Raw genomic sequence first — 18649 nt, 5'->3', positions numbered from 1 at the left:
ATACTGTATAAGTAGTATTGTGTAATGAACTCAAACCATTGTGTATTTAACTCAGATTTTGCTACAGTAGGCTCCATTCTTAACTATGGGTTGTCCATAAACCAGGCATTCTTAACCCAGGGACGACCTGTATTAAAAATCATACATCCTCTGCTCAGAAAAGTTGCATAATTCTCCAAGCCTGTTTTGACATCACAGTATCACTCCCTGTGCTACTTAAAAACTGAAAATAACTAAAAATAAAATTATCCCTGGATTGCTAAAGAAAAATGTTGCCTGCTCCTGCACCAGATTAATGATGGAATCACATGGTTAAGATGAAGGACTTAATTTAATTCATTACTGGGGCATGACTTGTGCAGTAGCTTGTGTATTCGCTGTAAACTAACTCTCTTCCTGAACAAGTAGCTTTTGTCACTAACCATACCTATAAGAGTGAGAGGTTTTCAACATTCCTTTTTTCAAAAAGAGTAAAAAAGTATCTGGCAGATGGTCTAGTAAATCATTTCCCACTGTACGATTCCAAGTGTCTTACACCAAACAAACTGTTATTCTGAAAAGCCTATTATTTGTACATTAATATAACCTGGACTAGCCTAGACTGAACCTATTTACTCATCACACAGCCTTCTGATTCAAATTAAACTTGGCACTGTGTCAAGAGCATGTGATATAAGTGCACCAGACTTATTTATGCATCTTAGATAGAAATAAACGTAGTTCTTTGAGTACTGCTTTGCACAGAGCTCTTAGGTGGATTTATATGTATTAGATAAAAGTGGTTAAGTTGCTTTTATCCCTTTCTCGGCTTTTCATGTTTGTTGACTTTAATAAAAATTAGAAGCAAGTAACATCTTCTTTTAAGCCTTTGGGATATATATGAAATCCACCCAAGTTCTGGCTAATTTTAAAGAGATGTCCAGAAAGGAATGATAGCTTTAAGCTCTGTTACGAAAATACAAATGGAAGGGTTACAGCAATTTGGCAGCCAAAAAAGCAATTTACAGTTTGCCAACGAATCCACAACTATGTGTAGACAAGCCGATCAAGAAACTATGGAAAGATAATGGAGCTAGAGGGCAAAAGAGAAACTCTTTTAATCTGGTCTCCAATAAAGTTCCTTAGTTTCTTTGCCTGAGCCAATAAAGCTTACTGGGATGAGGTATCTGCCTTACTGTAGCTTTAGGATGGCTCAGGGAGAGTTATAAAATTCCTATAGATTCACAGCAGCTTGCATAAAGTTCACTCAATTCAATTCAGTTTATTTCAGCTTCTAAAATGAAGCAGAATAAACAACCAATAATAAATCCAAACCAATCACTGATGGATTTTACTTTACTGTCCTGTGACAAAAAAAAACCTCAGCAAACACAACATGCCCATACAATTCTAGTCAGCAAGAAGGGGGTATTTTCACTTAGACTGCACCATCTGCATCTTCAAAGGTTCATGCAATTTGATACTACATCAGCTAGAAATGATAGTTACATTTCTAAGATTACAACTTGACTTGAGTGAAAAAATGATAATTAAAGGTACAATCTTGTGATCTCTAATGTCCCAGTTTCTTGGGCTTGATCAGTTTTTCTTTTCCAAGTTTAGACATGTGATTTCATTTTGTGAAGGGAAAATGCGATATTAGATTCCATTCTGTATTATCCATTCTCCTCCATAGTTGGTGCTTCCAAAATGACAATAAAGTAATGAAAAAGGGGTATGGGAGAGATTGACGATCTGAGATATTCAAAGTCCTGCTATCTTTCATCATGATTCCAAACCAGAGAATAACTTACAACAGTTCTTGAGGTGATTTGAACGATATTCTTCACAGAAGAGAACAGGGCTTTTTATGTTTTAATTTTTAAAACACATTTTTAATTCTATTTTCCTTTTCTTTCCCCTAGCGTGTTCTGAATGTATAGCTACAGTACGTTTAATATTTTCTTAGATGAAAAAATTAGAATAGCCAAATTGCCCTGAAAGGCTGTTTTCCTTAATTCTGACTACAATTACAATTGTATTTGCTTGCTCAGCCAGAAGACATTACAACATAAATATATGAAAAGATGTACCAACTAGATGCAAAGGATTCTGTTTGCTGAGGTCATATTTCAATAAACAGAATTAAAATCTTCCTGCTCTGAAGCCTTTGGAAACCAAGTTACTTAAATAATACTTTTGATATTATACTATCCAGAGTCTATGTCAAGATAAAGCCACCTTTTCCATCTCCAGAAACTCCCATACCTAAATAAAATACTGCAAACTCGTGTGTTATCTTAAGAAATTTAGAGATTTTGTAATATTACTTTATTTGGGTCGGCCAAGCCTAGATGTGATAAGCTTTGTCTAAAGACAGATTTCTTTGGTTGTCATTACAGTTGTCCCACAAGTTACAGTGGTACCTCTACTTACGAACGCCCCTACTTATGAAATTTTCAAGATACGATCAGCTCCGACCCCAAAAATTTACCTCTACTTACAAACTCACCTCGACTTACGAGCCATTTTCCGCCTGTGCCACGTGGTCCGTGGCCATTTTCCCGCCCGTTCCACATGGTCCGTGGCCATTTTCCGCCCGTTCCACGTGGTCCGCGGCCATTTTCCCGCCCGTTCCACGTGGTCCGCGGCCGTTTTTCCAACCCTGACATGTGGTCCGCAGCCATTTTTTCCGCCCCTGACGCGTGGTCCGCAGACGCCGGAACGGATTAACGATAATTACATTGAACCTTATGGGAAAATTTACTTCGACTTGCGACCAACTCGACTTGCGATCAGAGTCATGGAATGGATTAAGTTCGTCAGTAGAGGTACCACTGTAGTTTTACAGGAGTTCTTAGAAAATGTTATGCTCTAAGTATTATTAGGCATACCATATCTGGGCTGGAAAAATCCAGATGACCATCAGATGACAACAAAGAGTAGTATATTTTAGTTCTTTGCTGCCATCTAATAGTCTTCTGATCGTTTGCAGTCCATATATGGAATGCCTAAGTCTTACTCATTTTTAGTTTTGTTTTGGGGGGGGGTCTGTTTTGGCTAGGCTGGACATTTGATTTTAATGTTTCTTATTAATTGCTACATTTCTTGCCATTTTTATCATTAAACATAGTTTATAAGCATTTTATATACATAATTATGGGTGTATTAAAATGTATCAGAACCAGTTTGGCATAGTGGTTAAGGCACCAGGCTAGAAAGCGGCAGATTGTGAGTTCCAGTTCTGCCTTGGGCACGAAGCCAGCTGGGTGACCTTCAGCCAATCACTCTCTCTCAGCCCTAGGAAGCAGGCAGTGGCAAATCATTTCCAAAATCTTGCCAAGGAAACTGCAGGGACTTGTCCAGGCAATCATCAGGAGTTAAAAAACTGACCTGAAAGCAATAAGGCAGCAGCAGCAGCAACGATGATGATGTATCAGTGTATATAATTATGACCTTTGCATAATACTTTTTCTTTCTGCTCCATTTTTTTCTAGTGAAGTAAACAAAAGGGAACATGAGTTTTTAACAGATTTTTGTACTAAACAGGAGATGGACAAACCTGCATCTTCATGTCAAACAGGTAAGGGTGCTGTATAATGTGTATAATGAGAAGTGTGGTAGAAATTGGTGAGTTAACAGATCAGTAGAGTTTTGCAATCAGAAACTTCAAAAGTTGTGGGGACTTAGAGGCAATTTGCTGAGTATATGTCTGTAACAGTGAGACAGGATGGCCCACTGATAAAGAGAAGCAGCAAGATACAAGAGAAACTGCATCCTAGGGCAAAGCTTATATTTTGTAACTTAATTCCTCATGCTCATGAAATAATCAGAGAGTACTGACTCTGTGAAATAATTTTTAAAATGTTATTGGGCTACACTAATTTAAAAAGAACATATAAATATGCACAACAATATTAATTAAACAATATAACTTAAGTTCATCATCATAAAAATAAGGGGCCTCAACAATTATGTGAAATCGTATCCATGAACATAACAGAGCCATGATTCTGTGCACTTATTGAAGTTCAACTCCAAATGATTCCTACTAATATTGTGTCTGCCCAAAACGTCAAGTCTTTCTGACAGTAAGACAATAGAGTATGTTAAAACATACAGGACATTGTATTTCCTGATTGGCAAACCGTACATTATTAAATTTCTCTGCTCAGAGTTTAACATTACTCTCATATTTTTATAGTGACTTCTCCAAGATCACTTCTACCTTATCAAAATTACAAAACTCAGACTGGGTAAACTTAGATGAGTGGATAATCAGTCCCAAATTTTCAGAAGACAGTGGCTAGTTTGACTAAAAACAATCATCCTGAGAATGATTTATGGAAGTTATGGCTTTGTGCCATGGATAACCAGCAGTTCTGAATGAGAATGCAGTTCTGAAATTTTGAGAGCACATTGTGGGTACTCTCACAAAGTCAACTCAAACCTTTCTTATTATGGCCATAGACCAGAGGTCAAATATAGTAAAACATACACACAAACACATCTGATTTGAAAATCAATGTCCCAGATATGCTGCCTTAGAATATTTCTGGCATTTTCAAAGCCTAATGAGTAACAGTTCTCCAACAAGAGTCCTAACCAGGCTGACTTAAAATGGTCTTAATGAACCAATGGGGCCAAACCCACTGGGAAGAAAATTAGCTTTAAGCAGAAATTAAAAAGATAATACCAAGCTCATCTGTAAACATAAAACAGTATTCTTAAAACATCTTGGGACAGTTAAAATAGCTCTAAGAAACTTAGACTGTACTACTTCAAGGATGTCAAGCTTTGTAAAAATACAGAATTGGACACCATAGAGAAGCTTAGAGATAACCTTGGCTACAAAGACTTTGCAAACTGTAAGAATGACAGGATCAACACCAACCATATAGGAAAAGTATTCTCTCCAGGACAGTGAGGCCTGGAATTTATAGGGACCCACTTGCTTAACAGAATTCCCATTAATTTAGCAATTATGGTTTTTGTAGTAGTTTCATGCAAATACAGTGGTACCTCGTTTCACGAACTTAATTCGTTCCGCGACTCTGGTCGCAACCCGAATTGGTTGCGACCCGAATCAAATTTTCCCATAAGGTTCAATGTAATTATGGTTAATCCGTTCTGAACCATATGAATTTTTTTTTTAAACCACAAAAATATGAAACAAAATACAGTACGAAGAGAGAGAACGCTAACCTTGCTCGATGCGACTTCTGGCGTGGAGGACAGGAAGGCAGGTGGGGAGGCGGTTATTGCTTGGAGGGAGAGTCCCCCTTCCTACAGGAAGCCACGACCACATGTCATGGGAGGGAAAATGGCCGCGGATCCTGTTCGTCACCCGATCCGGCATTCGCGAATGGAAGCAAAATTTTGCGAACGGTGCTGTTCGTGACCCGAATTGGTCATGAACAGAAGCGTTCGTGACCCGAGGTGCCACTGTACTAGAAATTTACTTCTCTTATGATTTATAACAAGTTCAAGCCAAAAAGAGAGCAATGCCCCCAGTGCCCTTCTTATTCCAACCTGGGAAATAGTCATAATTACAACGATCTGCGTATAAAACAGCTGGAACCACTCTATTTGCTAATACAGGAGGGTGATGCTTAGGAACTGAAAGGGCTTGAATGATTGAATTAAAATACAAATTGTAAAGTAAGGGAGGTAACATGGCCTCTGCCTCACCCCTCTCTATGTAGGAACAGTTCCAGAAAGATTTGGAATATCTAATTCTCAAAGAGATGTGAGGTCAGATGGACAGTATTAGGATTGAAATATACTAAAGCTCTAATATCTTTGGAAACAATTTTGTCAGTTAGAAAGCTATGGAATGGAATGTCTATTTTAAAAAATTGACCCTTTCTCCTATGCCAAATTGACTTTATGGGGAAACCCAACTTTAAAAATTGGGAAAAAGATGGTGATATGGAAAAATTGGATGGAAGCAGAGATATTGACTTTGGACCAACTGATAGATGATGAAGATGAATTTTTCATGTATTCTGTGTTGAGATAAATATCATTGATCAATGGCAATATTTACAGTTTCAACATTTGTTAACCACATTGTTTGGACCAGCAGCATTTTCAGCTTATGTGATACTGAGATATTAGAACAACTTGTTAAATCCTTTAAAACTAAAAAACCTACTATTGGTTTGTATAGATATTTGTTATCAATAAATCAATTTGATATGCAGATGTTAAGGGATGAGTGGAATAAAGAATTAGAGGTTTCTATATTGCATAGGCAATGGGAGAGTGTCTTAACTTCTATAGCAAGAGTGTCAATGGACCTCAAACTACGACTTATACAACACAAAATAATATTTAGAATTTGGACTCCATTACGTCTGTATAGAAAAGGATTGCCAAAAACAGCATTTTGTTGGAGATGTAATAAGGACAATGCCTCTTTAAAGCATATGTTTTTACAATGTCCTATACTTACTAAGTTTTGGGAGAAAGTACTAGACTATATAAATATGACTGTGCAACAAAAGCTAAAATTTTCAGAGGATAATATTCTTTTATAACTATATACCTAATACATGGAACTGGACACCCAGACAATGTAAATGGATTCTCTGTGCCCTTACTATGGCTAAAAGACTGATACTGCAGCATTGGAAAGATAAACCTATGGCCCCATTTATTCAATGGATTGAAGATCTGATTGCACTTGCTACTTACGAGCGGATTGCCTATAGATGTAGACTTTGTATGGACAAGTATAATGAAATATGGGACTCACTTATACAAAATACACTGGGTTAAAAAAAACATGATAGTCATATAACTCTATTAAAAATATAGATGTATTTGAATAATATTTGTATTAGGTAAGCATCTATAGAATTGTAACTGTTTACTGTTATAATGATATGTTAACACTTTTTTTCTTTTTGTGGTATTTTTTTCACTTTTATGTTAAAGCACTTTTGTGTATTTTTTTCTTCTTTTTGTAATCAAAAAATTTAAAAAATAAATTAAAAAAAGACATGTTAGAATAGAGAGACTAACAAATAGCAGTCTTTGGTCTACTGAGGAATCCCTTCATTTTTCCCATGGATTCTCCCTTTGGATCAAATCAAAGGCCAATTTGAAATCAGTGAAGGCTGCAAAAAAGAAACCTCTGGGATGGGAGGAATATTTTTCATTTAAATGGTAAAGGACAATAGTCTAGAGTTGACTGACCCCCTCTAAAGCCAGCCTGTTCCTCAACGAAAATATGTTTATTTTTGATGCATTCCCATTATTTTAGAGAGAGGTATTTGGCATATAGCTTGCTTATTGTATAAAACAGGCTAATGGGTTTATAGTTGGCAGGATCAAGCCTATTTCCTTTATTTTTATAGAAAGGGATAACAATGACATGGTTCCAGTCCAACAGAAAACATGTTAAACTGTTAATATTTGTAAATAAAGCAGTCATCACTGGAAGCCACCAACCCTCCCTTAATAATTCTGGGGGAATAAAATCCCTTCCAAGGGCTTTTCCAGGTCTTAATTTTATACAGTAATAAGGTCCTTAAGTTCAGATGTAGATATAGGTGGCCAGTTAGGAAGAGCATTTTGAGATTAAGTCATAACTGGATTAATTAATTATTCCCTTGTGAAGACACTCTGGAAATTATTCTCCCATGCTCCTGCAGATATTTGGCAGGTTGAATCAAAGCCTCTATCATTAAAAGAGTTGTTACCTAGATGCCAGAATCAAAACAGGTTCTTAAACTTAGCAGCTGCAATTAAATCTCCCATTCCTCTCTCATAGCTTGCCTTTTCTTTTTAGTAAGATTTTAGTAAGTCTTTATAGATTTGTTTTACTCTAGAAGCAATTGAAATACATTGAAAGAGTTGTTACATTAGAAAGCATTTACTGCAAGGAGGAGGAGCTTTTTTGCTTTGATAAATTCAGTATCAAACCAAGGTTTAGATCTCATATGAGGGAAGCTGGGACAATCTGAGGACAATCTTGACAAGGAAGACAGGAATGCAGAAATAATAGATTGATAATGTATTAATTCCTGCTTGTGGGGAGCTCTCACAATGTGTCTACCATGATAGGCATGGCCAATTATAGAATACCCCTTTACCAAAAGTTGCTTCCCACAGCTCCCAGAATGCTTCTACCAGACTTACTTTTTTTTTCTGGGCAAGTTCTTCCAAACAAATATTTGGGCTTTAGTCAAACACCAATTAATTTCTAAGAATGCCTATGGTGCCTATGTTAACTCTAGAGGTATTTTTGAAAATAAAGAGGATATTGGAGCTTGGCACTTTATTATTTAACTTTTTTTTTTTTTTTTAACACAAGCATTCTGAAAAGAGATTGGGACAAGGAGCCTACTGGTGGCCAAGGAAGGTGCCCAGGAACAACACATTGCCTACTTCTGGCTTAAGCTTTAATGAATTAATTAGTTTAAGATACCATACAATTCTGTTGTTTTTGTGGAGGTCTAATAATTTTTCATCCAGAAGTATGCCACTTCCTCTGATGAAGGGCCGCATTCCTCAAAGTGAATAGTTCAGGACACAAAATAAAAAATAAAGTATATTTTGGGGACTTAAGACTTTGTGAGGCCACTGTAGTCCATGGAACTTCAAGTTGTGTGCCTCTGCTTCAGCCTATAGCTTGCTCTGTGGGTCACAGGTGAGAAGACTCAGAGTAAAGCTATCAGAAATCTATTCGTCACTTGATCAATCCATGTTGTTGCTCTGAGTCTGTGAACTCCATTAAAAGATACTGTTTTAAATCATACAAAAGCTCTGATACTTATTTAACTAACTCTTTTATAAAGTCAAAGATCACAGCTGGCTCCAAGTCATAAATGTCCCCAAAACAGGAAACAGATAGAAATTAATAGGAAGAAAAATGTAATTAATAGTGCAAAACACAAATCATAGGTGCATATGATACTGTAACTGAATAGAATGAAAACAGACAGAAATATAAAATAATGGATATTACTGGGGCAGAGGTAAGCTATACTGAAAATACTGAAGAAAAAAAGATGGTAGTAGGAATCAGTTAGTAATTGGGATGAAGCTATTCCAGCAAAAGTAGTCAAGGGTGCTCTGTGCTGTTATTAAAGCATATTTGATTTTCAGCAACTGAAAATAATAAATAAGGCTAGTAGACAATAGAGCCATGTAATAATCTACCAAAATATGACATTAGGCTACAAGTCAACACAGGATATTGATACTGTCATACGGATTCTTTTTTTTTTTTAACTGGGGACCAAACCTCTGCAGCTGAGTGTGATTTTTCGGTAGCAAGAAGGAAGCCAAGAGCTTTAGGCTAGAATACTAAACGGCAGCCCACTTCCTAACAGTGAGCCCCATTGGACTCAGGGGGACGGCTGCTGAGCATACATGTATAGGGTTGCATCAGGTAGCTCCAAGCCGAAAATCACCTCGCGGGCTGAAGATTTCCCATTTCAAATAATTAAATGAGCTGCTTTCGCTTAAAGCTTGATTTGGCACAAGGGCAAGCTTTCGGAACCCCACCCAGCTTTCCATGCATACCAGTGATAAACTGTAGTACACACCCGGCACAAGGCAGAGAATATTATTCACCTGATGCTTGCTACTACAACTCCCAAGAAAAGAAAGATGTGAAGAAGATAAACAGAGCTGCTGGTTCAGCCTGTGGGAAGAAAAGAAAATTCTGCATCTTGACTGTTTCCTTTTCGACTAACAGAATTGTTAGTTGAGTAGTAAACTGAAGATGCCCCACTGTTATGCGGATGAATGAGATGAAATAATTAGATATCCTGTTACCAACACATTGCTTAAAGCACGTTGCCCCTTCTATCTATATGTTATTTTTCCAAGAGGCAGGAGTGGGGTGGTTTGGAAGGGTAGAAAGCATACGAGATAAGGAGGGAACAGGAATGATGGATTATCCTATGGATACACACTATTTCCAGTCACCGTATACAATTAGTATACATATGTGCATGTATGCATATGTAGCTGTACACCTACATATAGCAGATAATATGTAACATTTAAAAGCAAGAGTTACTTAAATTATAACCATTTTACATAATTTCCTAATAGTTTACTCAGTTATTCCTTTTTTTTTTTTTTTTAGAAAATGTTCAGGAAGTACATGAGGAACAGGTAACTATTTTCCCCATTTTCTACATTTTCTAGTATGAAATGACAAGTCTTTGTCCTTGAAGGGCTTCCCCCCCCCCCATTCCTAGGCAGCAACTGAAAGCCTTGTGAAAGTTAAATATATAAGTTTAAGTCAATACAGTATGTTCAAAACTACCGTTCATATGTTGTCTAAGAGTCTTACTTTCAGGATAGTCAAATTATACTTGAAGAGAATCATGTTGGAAATATACAAGGAAATATTAATTGGTTTCTCTTACGTTTATGGCACTTGGGACAGTAGAAAGCTGTGTTATATAGAGAGGTATGGGAAAACGTTTTGTTGTGCAAGTAAAACAATTCTTGGGTTTGTTAGCAAAGATCAGCTCATTTGTTCAAAAGATCATTTGATGTATTTTACTTGCATCAATTTAATATAAAGAATAGGCTGGGCCCAATATAGAGGGTATAGGCGTGAGGATATTAGCTGCCTGCTGGAGTGCAGGTATTATACAACTTTGTAAGAACAAACATACTATCAGATACAGCTGCTAGTCTTTTTTCAAGATTGATTTATTCTGACATGTGAACACTTTTTTTTAATCCTTAAAAGTTCTACTTGAACTTGCCAGCATACAAATAAGTCTGAAACAGCTGTAGCTTGCACATTTCTCCTGCCAAAATGTATAACTTGTTACTGAAATGATTAGAACATGTGCTAAATATTGCAGTACAGCAAGTTTCTTTTTGTTTCACGTTCCACACCTAGTTTATTTCCATCAGGAAGCTGGGCACATTTGTATATGGTTATAAAAAGTAATTCATCATTGTAAAGAAATATGTTCTTTAGTACAGCACTCATATTTTAGGTCTGTTGTAGTATATTACAAAGTAAGACATCCATTTTCAGAAACTGCTTTTTATATTTTTTTTCTCAAAAACATCAATTTGAGTTTTGACTTGAAAATTGTAGCATCTTAAATTGAATTATAAATTGTACTCTCTTTTTAAAAGAACTTCAAGAAAGCAATCTCTGTCTTTCACAAGGTTTATTTATATCAGAATGGTGACCCTCTGTTTTTGTTCCTTGGTTTGATGTTTTTAATGTCATCCTTTCTTTAGCAAAAAAAATCTTTTCAATTTATATTATTTGATTCATATACTATAATACATTTTTACTCTTTCTCTTTCAGCAGGAAATTAGAGGAAACAGCTCTATCAAAGTGGTGCATTTCGGTCTGGTATAAGCCAGAAATATTGATGCATAAGAAAGTTATGGTCCTACACATCACTTGTTGTGAAAAACAAAAGGCTTTCAACTAACATAGATTCTGAAATCATGTTCAAATAATTCAGTAGTAAATATTAACTGCTTGTAATCTCAGCTACTTTCAGTGGGAGAAAGTTAAGCAAGTGATGAAATCAAGGGGAATTGAGTGTGCTTGGTTCTGCCTGAATCTACTGTTTTTAGGCAGGACTCAGTCGTATAACTTATTTATATAAAACATGGGACCTTATAGCTACTGTATTATTTGTATGTTCCTAGATCAACATATATGATGACTAACCACCATCAACATTATACTGTATATTTGGAATAAAATAAGATTGTTTTTGTCCTAGATGGAAACTGCCTCATGAATTTATTTTATATTAACTGAAAGATACCCAATACTTGTTGATTCCATAAACAGACAATAAAATATTTTTAATTGTGTACTTTATAGGCTGATAAATAGGTCTGACCTTTGACTGGATTTTAATTATATTATTAAACATAATTCTATAGTTTTCTTTGCATTTTTGTAATTTTGTATTTTTTTATAGTAGATTATGGCTAAAGCAAATCACCTAACTACTGTTACTGTACACAGTGTAAGACTGTGAGCTTCACTTTGGTTCTTATCATATTCACAGTGTAGAGGAAAATAAAACAATAATCTTTCCTTCATAGATATGCAGGAATACATATATGCACACATAAAATAGGCTGCAACTTTATTATAAAAAGTCCAATAAATCTTGCTGGAGGTACAGACTGATAAATTGATTAGCATCTACTGCTGGTTATACTAGAAGGCTTGTATTGTCATAGTATTGTCTGAACAGTTTCATACTGCCCAACGATGTTATTATCCCACAAATTACTTTAAAAGGAGGCTTACCAATCAGTGTCCAAGTCCTTAACCACAAATTGCAAAAACAATTCTATGTGCAATAGAACAACATCGCCAACAAGATTATGAAGGGACATAAATTAACAAAATCCTCATCAGTTGACAATGTAAGACAACCATTATGTGTCATTGGGAGTCCACCCAGAGTCATTGGGATTTGGCAGCCTATAACCTGTTATCAATAAATAAATAAAACCATGAGGAAGATTGAAGGTGCACTTCACACTAAGGTGAAAAGTGAATTTCTTCTTAAATGGTTTGGAGCATGCCTGCTGTATCTTCCTACTGTCTCCACCAAAGTCACTGTGGGAACCCAGGAAGTTGGGAATTGGCAAGAGGGCTGAGTAGCACAGTATACTCCTAGCGATTAAAAGAAATCTACGTTTTTCAACATTTTCTGTTTCTCCCTACATTATGTGAATTTCCAGTTAAGGCTGTACAAAAGACAATCTAGCAATCTTGTAAAAATAACATCTACAGCCAAGATATTTTTTGCAACAGATCAGCTTTAATGGTTGATTTAATGTTCTGAGAAAAGTGTTCTCATAATAATCATTATTTTGTCTTTAATTCTACAGAAATTCAGATTTTTAATCATTCACTTTTCAGCCATTAATGGAAAATAGACCGAGAAGGAAAAATTACATTACTTTTGGCATAGCTACATTTATCCTCATATATTTAAGAATGGATTTTTTTCTGCATTGCTTAATACAATCTTTCTTTTGCAGTCTGAGTTAATCTTGATCTTAAAATCAAAATTACTGGAAGTTAAGTTATATCCTCAAAGTGACTCCCTGCAAAATATCGAGAAGGAAACTTTTTAATTTTTTAATTTTAATAGAGGCTTTGTCTGATCTGTGTTTTAAATATATCCTCCCTAAGATTAAAAAAAAAAAAAACCTTTAAAATTATTTAACATATGAATGATGGATTTAGAGGAAGAAAGGAGAAATAAAGCATATTTATCAGTAATGATCAGATGAATGCATTAAATCCATGCTGAAAATCCATGTATCCTCAGAAGAGAAAAAGTAGTAATATATATAAAATTCTCATCATTATCATATAATGATAAGTACGTAGAGGAAATATTAGTAAACATTAACTGATAATAACAACAATTTATTAACCGTATTAATCATATACTATTTTATTATCATACTTGATTTTATACAATAAAATAAAATAATAAAATATATATGCTTTTATTTTATTTTTAATAAAATAAAAGCATATATATATATATATATGCTTTTTTCTCATTTGAGAAGAACATATGGTTCATGAGGTATTATGTGTAAATGTTGGAGATAGACTCCAACAAAAGATCCAGGGGGGCTTTCACTTGTTCACCCTAAGGATGCTGACATATGTTACTTAGCCACAGAGCTATTTTGCTGAATTGCAGCCATATTTCTGTCAGTACAAGTGATGGTCTGTATGAGAGATTAATCTGACACCAGACAGTGATCCTTAATCCTTCAGTATATCATAATCTATTTACTTTGCATGCTAAGAGGATTTTGATTTCAAAATACACAGGAAGTGATGCTGGAAATGTACAGAAGATCAGGAATGTCATTTCCCAAAATCTCAGTTTTTAATAAAAACCCTTTACGGGTTTCTTGGAGTTCTGTGCTTTCAAAGCACTGAATGGGGATTTAGCTAGAAATGGGCATGTTTTTTTTCTTTCCCTCTTTATGCAGCCCTACAACTGTGTTCTTCTACTGCATACGTATGTGCTTATTGGATATAAGACATTAAAAGAAAGTCCCCTATATTGCAAAACATATTCAGGGGGTTACATGATTGTTTTATTGATAAAATCAAAGCAATCTTCAAGCTCTTTGTATTTTAAATATATTACCTCTTGATTGTTTTATTTATTAGGAAATGTTTATACATCACACCTTTATTCAAAACTGGATAATATATCAAAATTTAAATAAGTATTTTTTAAAAATCCTATCATGCAATTAATAATAGATCAAACTGTTTAACCAAAAAAAAAAAAAAAAACCCAGCCAATTTGCATGTGGCTGAAATACCATAAATAAAAAGAACGTAGTATCAGCACCGGAGAAAGATAAGCCCCCCTCATTTGTTGATACATCATACAAAGGTCTTCAGAAAGCTTCTGAAATTTGAGACACTGTGGTTTCCTATCTTTATTCTGAAACTTTCTCAAACTGCTTTCTAAGTAATTTCAAGCTAGAATCTGTAAAAACATCCCCAAGATTTGCTCTACAGACTACACATTTTGACTCACTGAAGAATCTAAATATACTTAATTTTAAGGGTGGTCGAAATCAGTGGAACTAAGTACTGAGGATCTACACTGGCTCTATATTTTAAGAAACGTTGAAAAATATTGTACAGGTGCACATGCATTGTAATTATGTTTTCCTTTTATTGTAATGTTATAAATCTTGATAGTTTGTATTATCTCAACGCGTATTTCAATGCAATACTATTTATGTAATACGATTAGGAACATTCTATTATTTAGAAAGTTTAAAGTATTGAAAATAAGAAAAAAGTAAAAATTCTATCAATATTAATAGCATTTTAGGATGTCAATATTGCAAGCATAAAATTATTTAACTTTTCATCAAAAATTGAGTATAACATAAAAAAGAACTGCATTTCATATCAAAGTAGTAATTATGTGACAATAGTTTTTGTCTGAAACTAATCAATTAATATTAAGATCTCTATTGTATTATTACTCTGTGTGTGTGTGTGTATGCTGATAAAAGGAAATACAGATAATCCTCACTCAACTTTGGTAATTGGGACCAGAATTTCCGTTGCTAAGTGATGCGGTCATGAAGCTCGATGTCACATGACCACACCGCTTAGCAACAGAAATTCTGACATTTCCGGTTGCTATTGTTAAGCAAACCATCGCAGGCTGTTAAGTGAAGACATCATGTGGTTGCCATTTAGACCTCCTGCCAGCTTTCCCATTAACTTTGCTTGTAGGATGCTGGCAAAGAAGGTTGCAAATGGTGATCACATGAGCATCGGAATGCTGCAACTGATGTAAGCACCACTTGTTCAACAAAGTCGTAGGTTTGAATGGTCGCTGAACAAGTGGTTAAGTGAGAAACACCTGTAAGAGATAATAAAAATTAACATACCTGAAAAGTTGGGAAAAAAGAGAGAAAAAAATAATACTAAAAAACAAACTATTGATTTCTGACTTCCCCCTTTTTATACATTTGCTAATTTTCAATATTTGTAAACATTCAGGCCCTCTTAAAAGTGATACTGTAAGAGGTTATATTTACCATGCTGCAGGATGTGTTGTATGTGTGGGAACCATTCTTGCTTAAATTTGGTTAAACTTTTATTATGTAAGTACAAGTAGACCTCAGTTAACAACTGCCCTGTTTAGCGACCATTTGAACTTACAACGGCACTGAAAAATTAGGTTTACAACCAGTCCTTAAACTTATGACCGTTGCAGTGTCCCTGCAGTCACATGATCATGATTGAGCACTTCACAACTGGCACGCACTTACAATGGTCACAGTCATATGATCGCCACTTGCAAGCTTCGCAGCCAGCTTCTGATAAGCAAAGTCAATGGAGAAGCTGGCAGTAAGTCACAAGTTGCGGTCACATGATGTTGTGCTTAACGACCACAGGTGATTCACTTAACGACCACAGCAGAACTCACATCATAAGTTGGGCACAGTCATGTGATGTTTCACTTAATGACCACATCGCTTAGCAACAGAGTTGTCAGTCCCAATTATGGTCATTAAGTGAGGACTATCTGTATTCTGTTAGTTTTGCCATTGCTGCATATTCTCCAATTTTTAAGTCCCCGATGCATTGTAATTATTTGAAGCCATTACTAAGATTTAAATGAAATACCAATGATGAAGTTAGAAATACAACACAGCAACCTGGCACTGCTCTGGTGTTATCTATTGCAAGGAATTAATTATAATGCTTATATATAAGTAGTTGCCTATTTATTTGTTCAATTTCTATAAAGTCAGGCTCAGAACTAAAATGTCTTTTTTTGTTTCTAGTGCACAGTTTGTTCAGATGGATCTGTTGAAAGAACAGAGGTTATTATTATACAGAAATTCTTTTTTTCACACTTAAAATATGCAAGGATGCTGCACTTCTTAGATGTGTTCCTAGTACGTTAACAATCTAGGAAGATTATTCTATTTAATGATAGAAATATCTGCTAATTATTACTTTAGATTCATCTTTGTTTAGTGTCCTCCCTATCATGAAAAAAAAAGCAGGGGGGAGCTGTAGATTAACAATCCGGTACTGGCCTTCTTAGAACAGGTAAATTATATGTTATTTGATGTTATAAAGAATGCTCCCATATTAGTTTTTGTATGAGAGTTCATCTCATAATTAGCTAAGAACAATATCAAGTGGCTCCAAGTTTCTTCCCTTCAATTTCAAGGGCTGAACACCAAAAATCTCAGTAGTATTAGCACATGGAAGGAAACAGTGAAAAGGAAATATTTGCTGGAAGTTCTTCTCATAAAGGGGTGAGGGCAAAAGATGTTTTCAACTGCTTCTTAAAATTGGAGAGAGGGAGATATCTTAATACTTCTAGATATAGTATGAATGGGTTTTTCCCCCTACATGGATAAAATGACTTTATCCAAAAGAAACACTCCCTCAAAACATCTCAGATTATATGAGTTATCTCTCATGGAGGCATGGAGATACAAAGATCCTTCAGAGATTTTTACTGTTCCTCAGTTCATAACACCTATTCCAGAATAGCTATGTGTTGGATTTCAAACTCACTACTAACTAATCTCATCAGTTTAAAGGTGGCATCTCCTACACATGCAGTTCATAATCTAGTACTTATAAAACTAAATAGAGGAATTCCTAGATAGAATTGGTGGAACCTTAATGAATTATTATTACAAGAGGATATTAAATAAAAGTGTTATTAAGAACTAAAGAGTTTCTTCCAGATCAATTCAATGTCTAAAATTTCTTTATGAGATGCTAGTAAGATTTGTTTATCTCCCTAGCATCATAGAAAGCAAACCATACAGAAACTGAAAGAACAATTGGAAACAAGGCATAACAAGGCACAAGAAGGCATAGAGTCTATATTTCAACTTTATGACAAATTAGATTTCTAGTGTTGATTTAATTCATCATAGCCTATAATCCTAAATAGTGATTTATACTGTGTTGACCAGGTATAGAACTTAAAAAAAAAAAGTATGCCAATTCAATTTATCCCCTCCCCCACCAAAACAAAAACAAAAAAATCAACAGCTACTAACCAGATAGGAAGGTAGATGAAGTAGGGAAGAGTGTTGGATAGAAATATAAATATTGTAAAAGCCAAATTCTGAAATTAGAGACTCTTATAATCCAAAGGTTTGAAGGCATTGCAACTACAGACTATTCGTTTTACCTATATTTCCTTAAAAGCTAGAAATTTAGGGGAAAATGAACTTTGCTTTTCTGATAACAGCAGCAACCCCAGAACAAACAAAAATGCCCTGGATCATTTCTAAAGTTAGCAAAATTCTCCTAAGGCAAGCCCAATTTAATTCATGGAACACACTTCTATACAGATATGCTTCAGAAAAAAATTATGCATGCTAAATACATTCATCTGAAAATGTTGCAAATGATTTCAACAAAAATGATTGCAACTTGAAGCATCAATAATCCTGGACAGAATATCTAATCATAAAACATTTATTTCTTCAAAACTTGAACAAATTGACCAGCGGTTAGTTCATAGCCAACAACATCTTTAACTCTCTACTGCTTAAAATACCACTTGTACCTGAATTGCAGAACTATTTATACACCTCTAGATGTTTCTGTTTTCAAAAAACTAAATTAGACAAATTTTATTTTAAGGTATTAGGATATTAAATCACCAAACAGAAGAAACATCCACCAAATAGAGGAAATATATTATTCCACTTTTTTTCCTGACATTCCCAGTGACTCATATTGATTTAGAAAGCAACTGAAAAAAATGTGCAGGTTTTCAAGGGATTCAGCCATCTAAAATGGGTAATATGGAAATGTTTAAAAATAGAAGCAAAAGGTAACTGAAAGGTAACAAAGCAATAGGTAGATATCTTAGATAAGATAATTTGGTAAACAAATACAAGTAGTCCTCAGATTATGACTTCATTCAATGATCGTTCAAAGTTATGACAGCAGTGAATGAGGGGGACTTACAATGGGTCCTTGGAGTTCCGGCCATCTCAGCATCCCTGCAGTCACATGATTGTGATCTGGGCACTCAGCACCTGGCTCACGATTATGACATCGTAGCAAGTCACTGTCACATGATCACAATTTCTGACATTCCCTGCTGGGTTCCCACAAGCAAAGTCAATAGT

General features: G+C 35.1%; 1 protein-coding gene across 6 annotated transcripts in view; it reads left to right on the top strand.

Annotated features, from left to right (window-relative positions):
* WDPCP (WD repeat containing planar cell polarity effector) overlaps positions 1-11844 on the top strand; it is a 173010-nt gene extending 161166 nt beyond the window's left edge. For 4 of the 6 annotated variants that reach the window (XM_088134019.1, XM_088134011.1, XM_088134015.1 and 1 more), the window contains 3 exons: positions 3477-3562; positions 10088-10116; positions 11286-11844. In XM_088134019.1, coding sequence (XP_087990145.1) covers positions 3477-3562; positions 10088-10116; positions 11286-11339 — 169 coding nt within the window. In that variant the 3' untranslated portion in view covers positions 11340-11844. The remainder of the gene's footprint in view (positions 1-3476; positions 3563-10087; positions 10117-11285) is intronic. The other 2 variants (XR_015794843.1, XM_088134016.1) reach the window with 2 other exon arrangements.
* The last annotated feature ends 6805 nt before the right edge of the window (positions 11845-18649 follow it).

This window comes from Python bivittatus, unplaced genomic scaffold (assembly GCF_059951505.1).
Source record: "Python bivittatus isolate LINGU-HERP-01145 unplaced genomic scaffold, Pbiv_v1 ctg000020_np1212, whole genome shotgun sequence".
NCBI classification, from domain to species: Eukaryota; Metazoa; Chordata; class Lepidosauria; order Squamata; family Pythonidae; genus Python; species Python bivittatus.
Note: the sequence above shows the minus strand (reverse complement) of the source record. Positions and strands in the feature narration are given on the sequence as shown.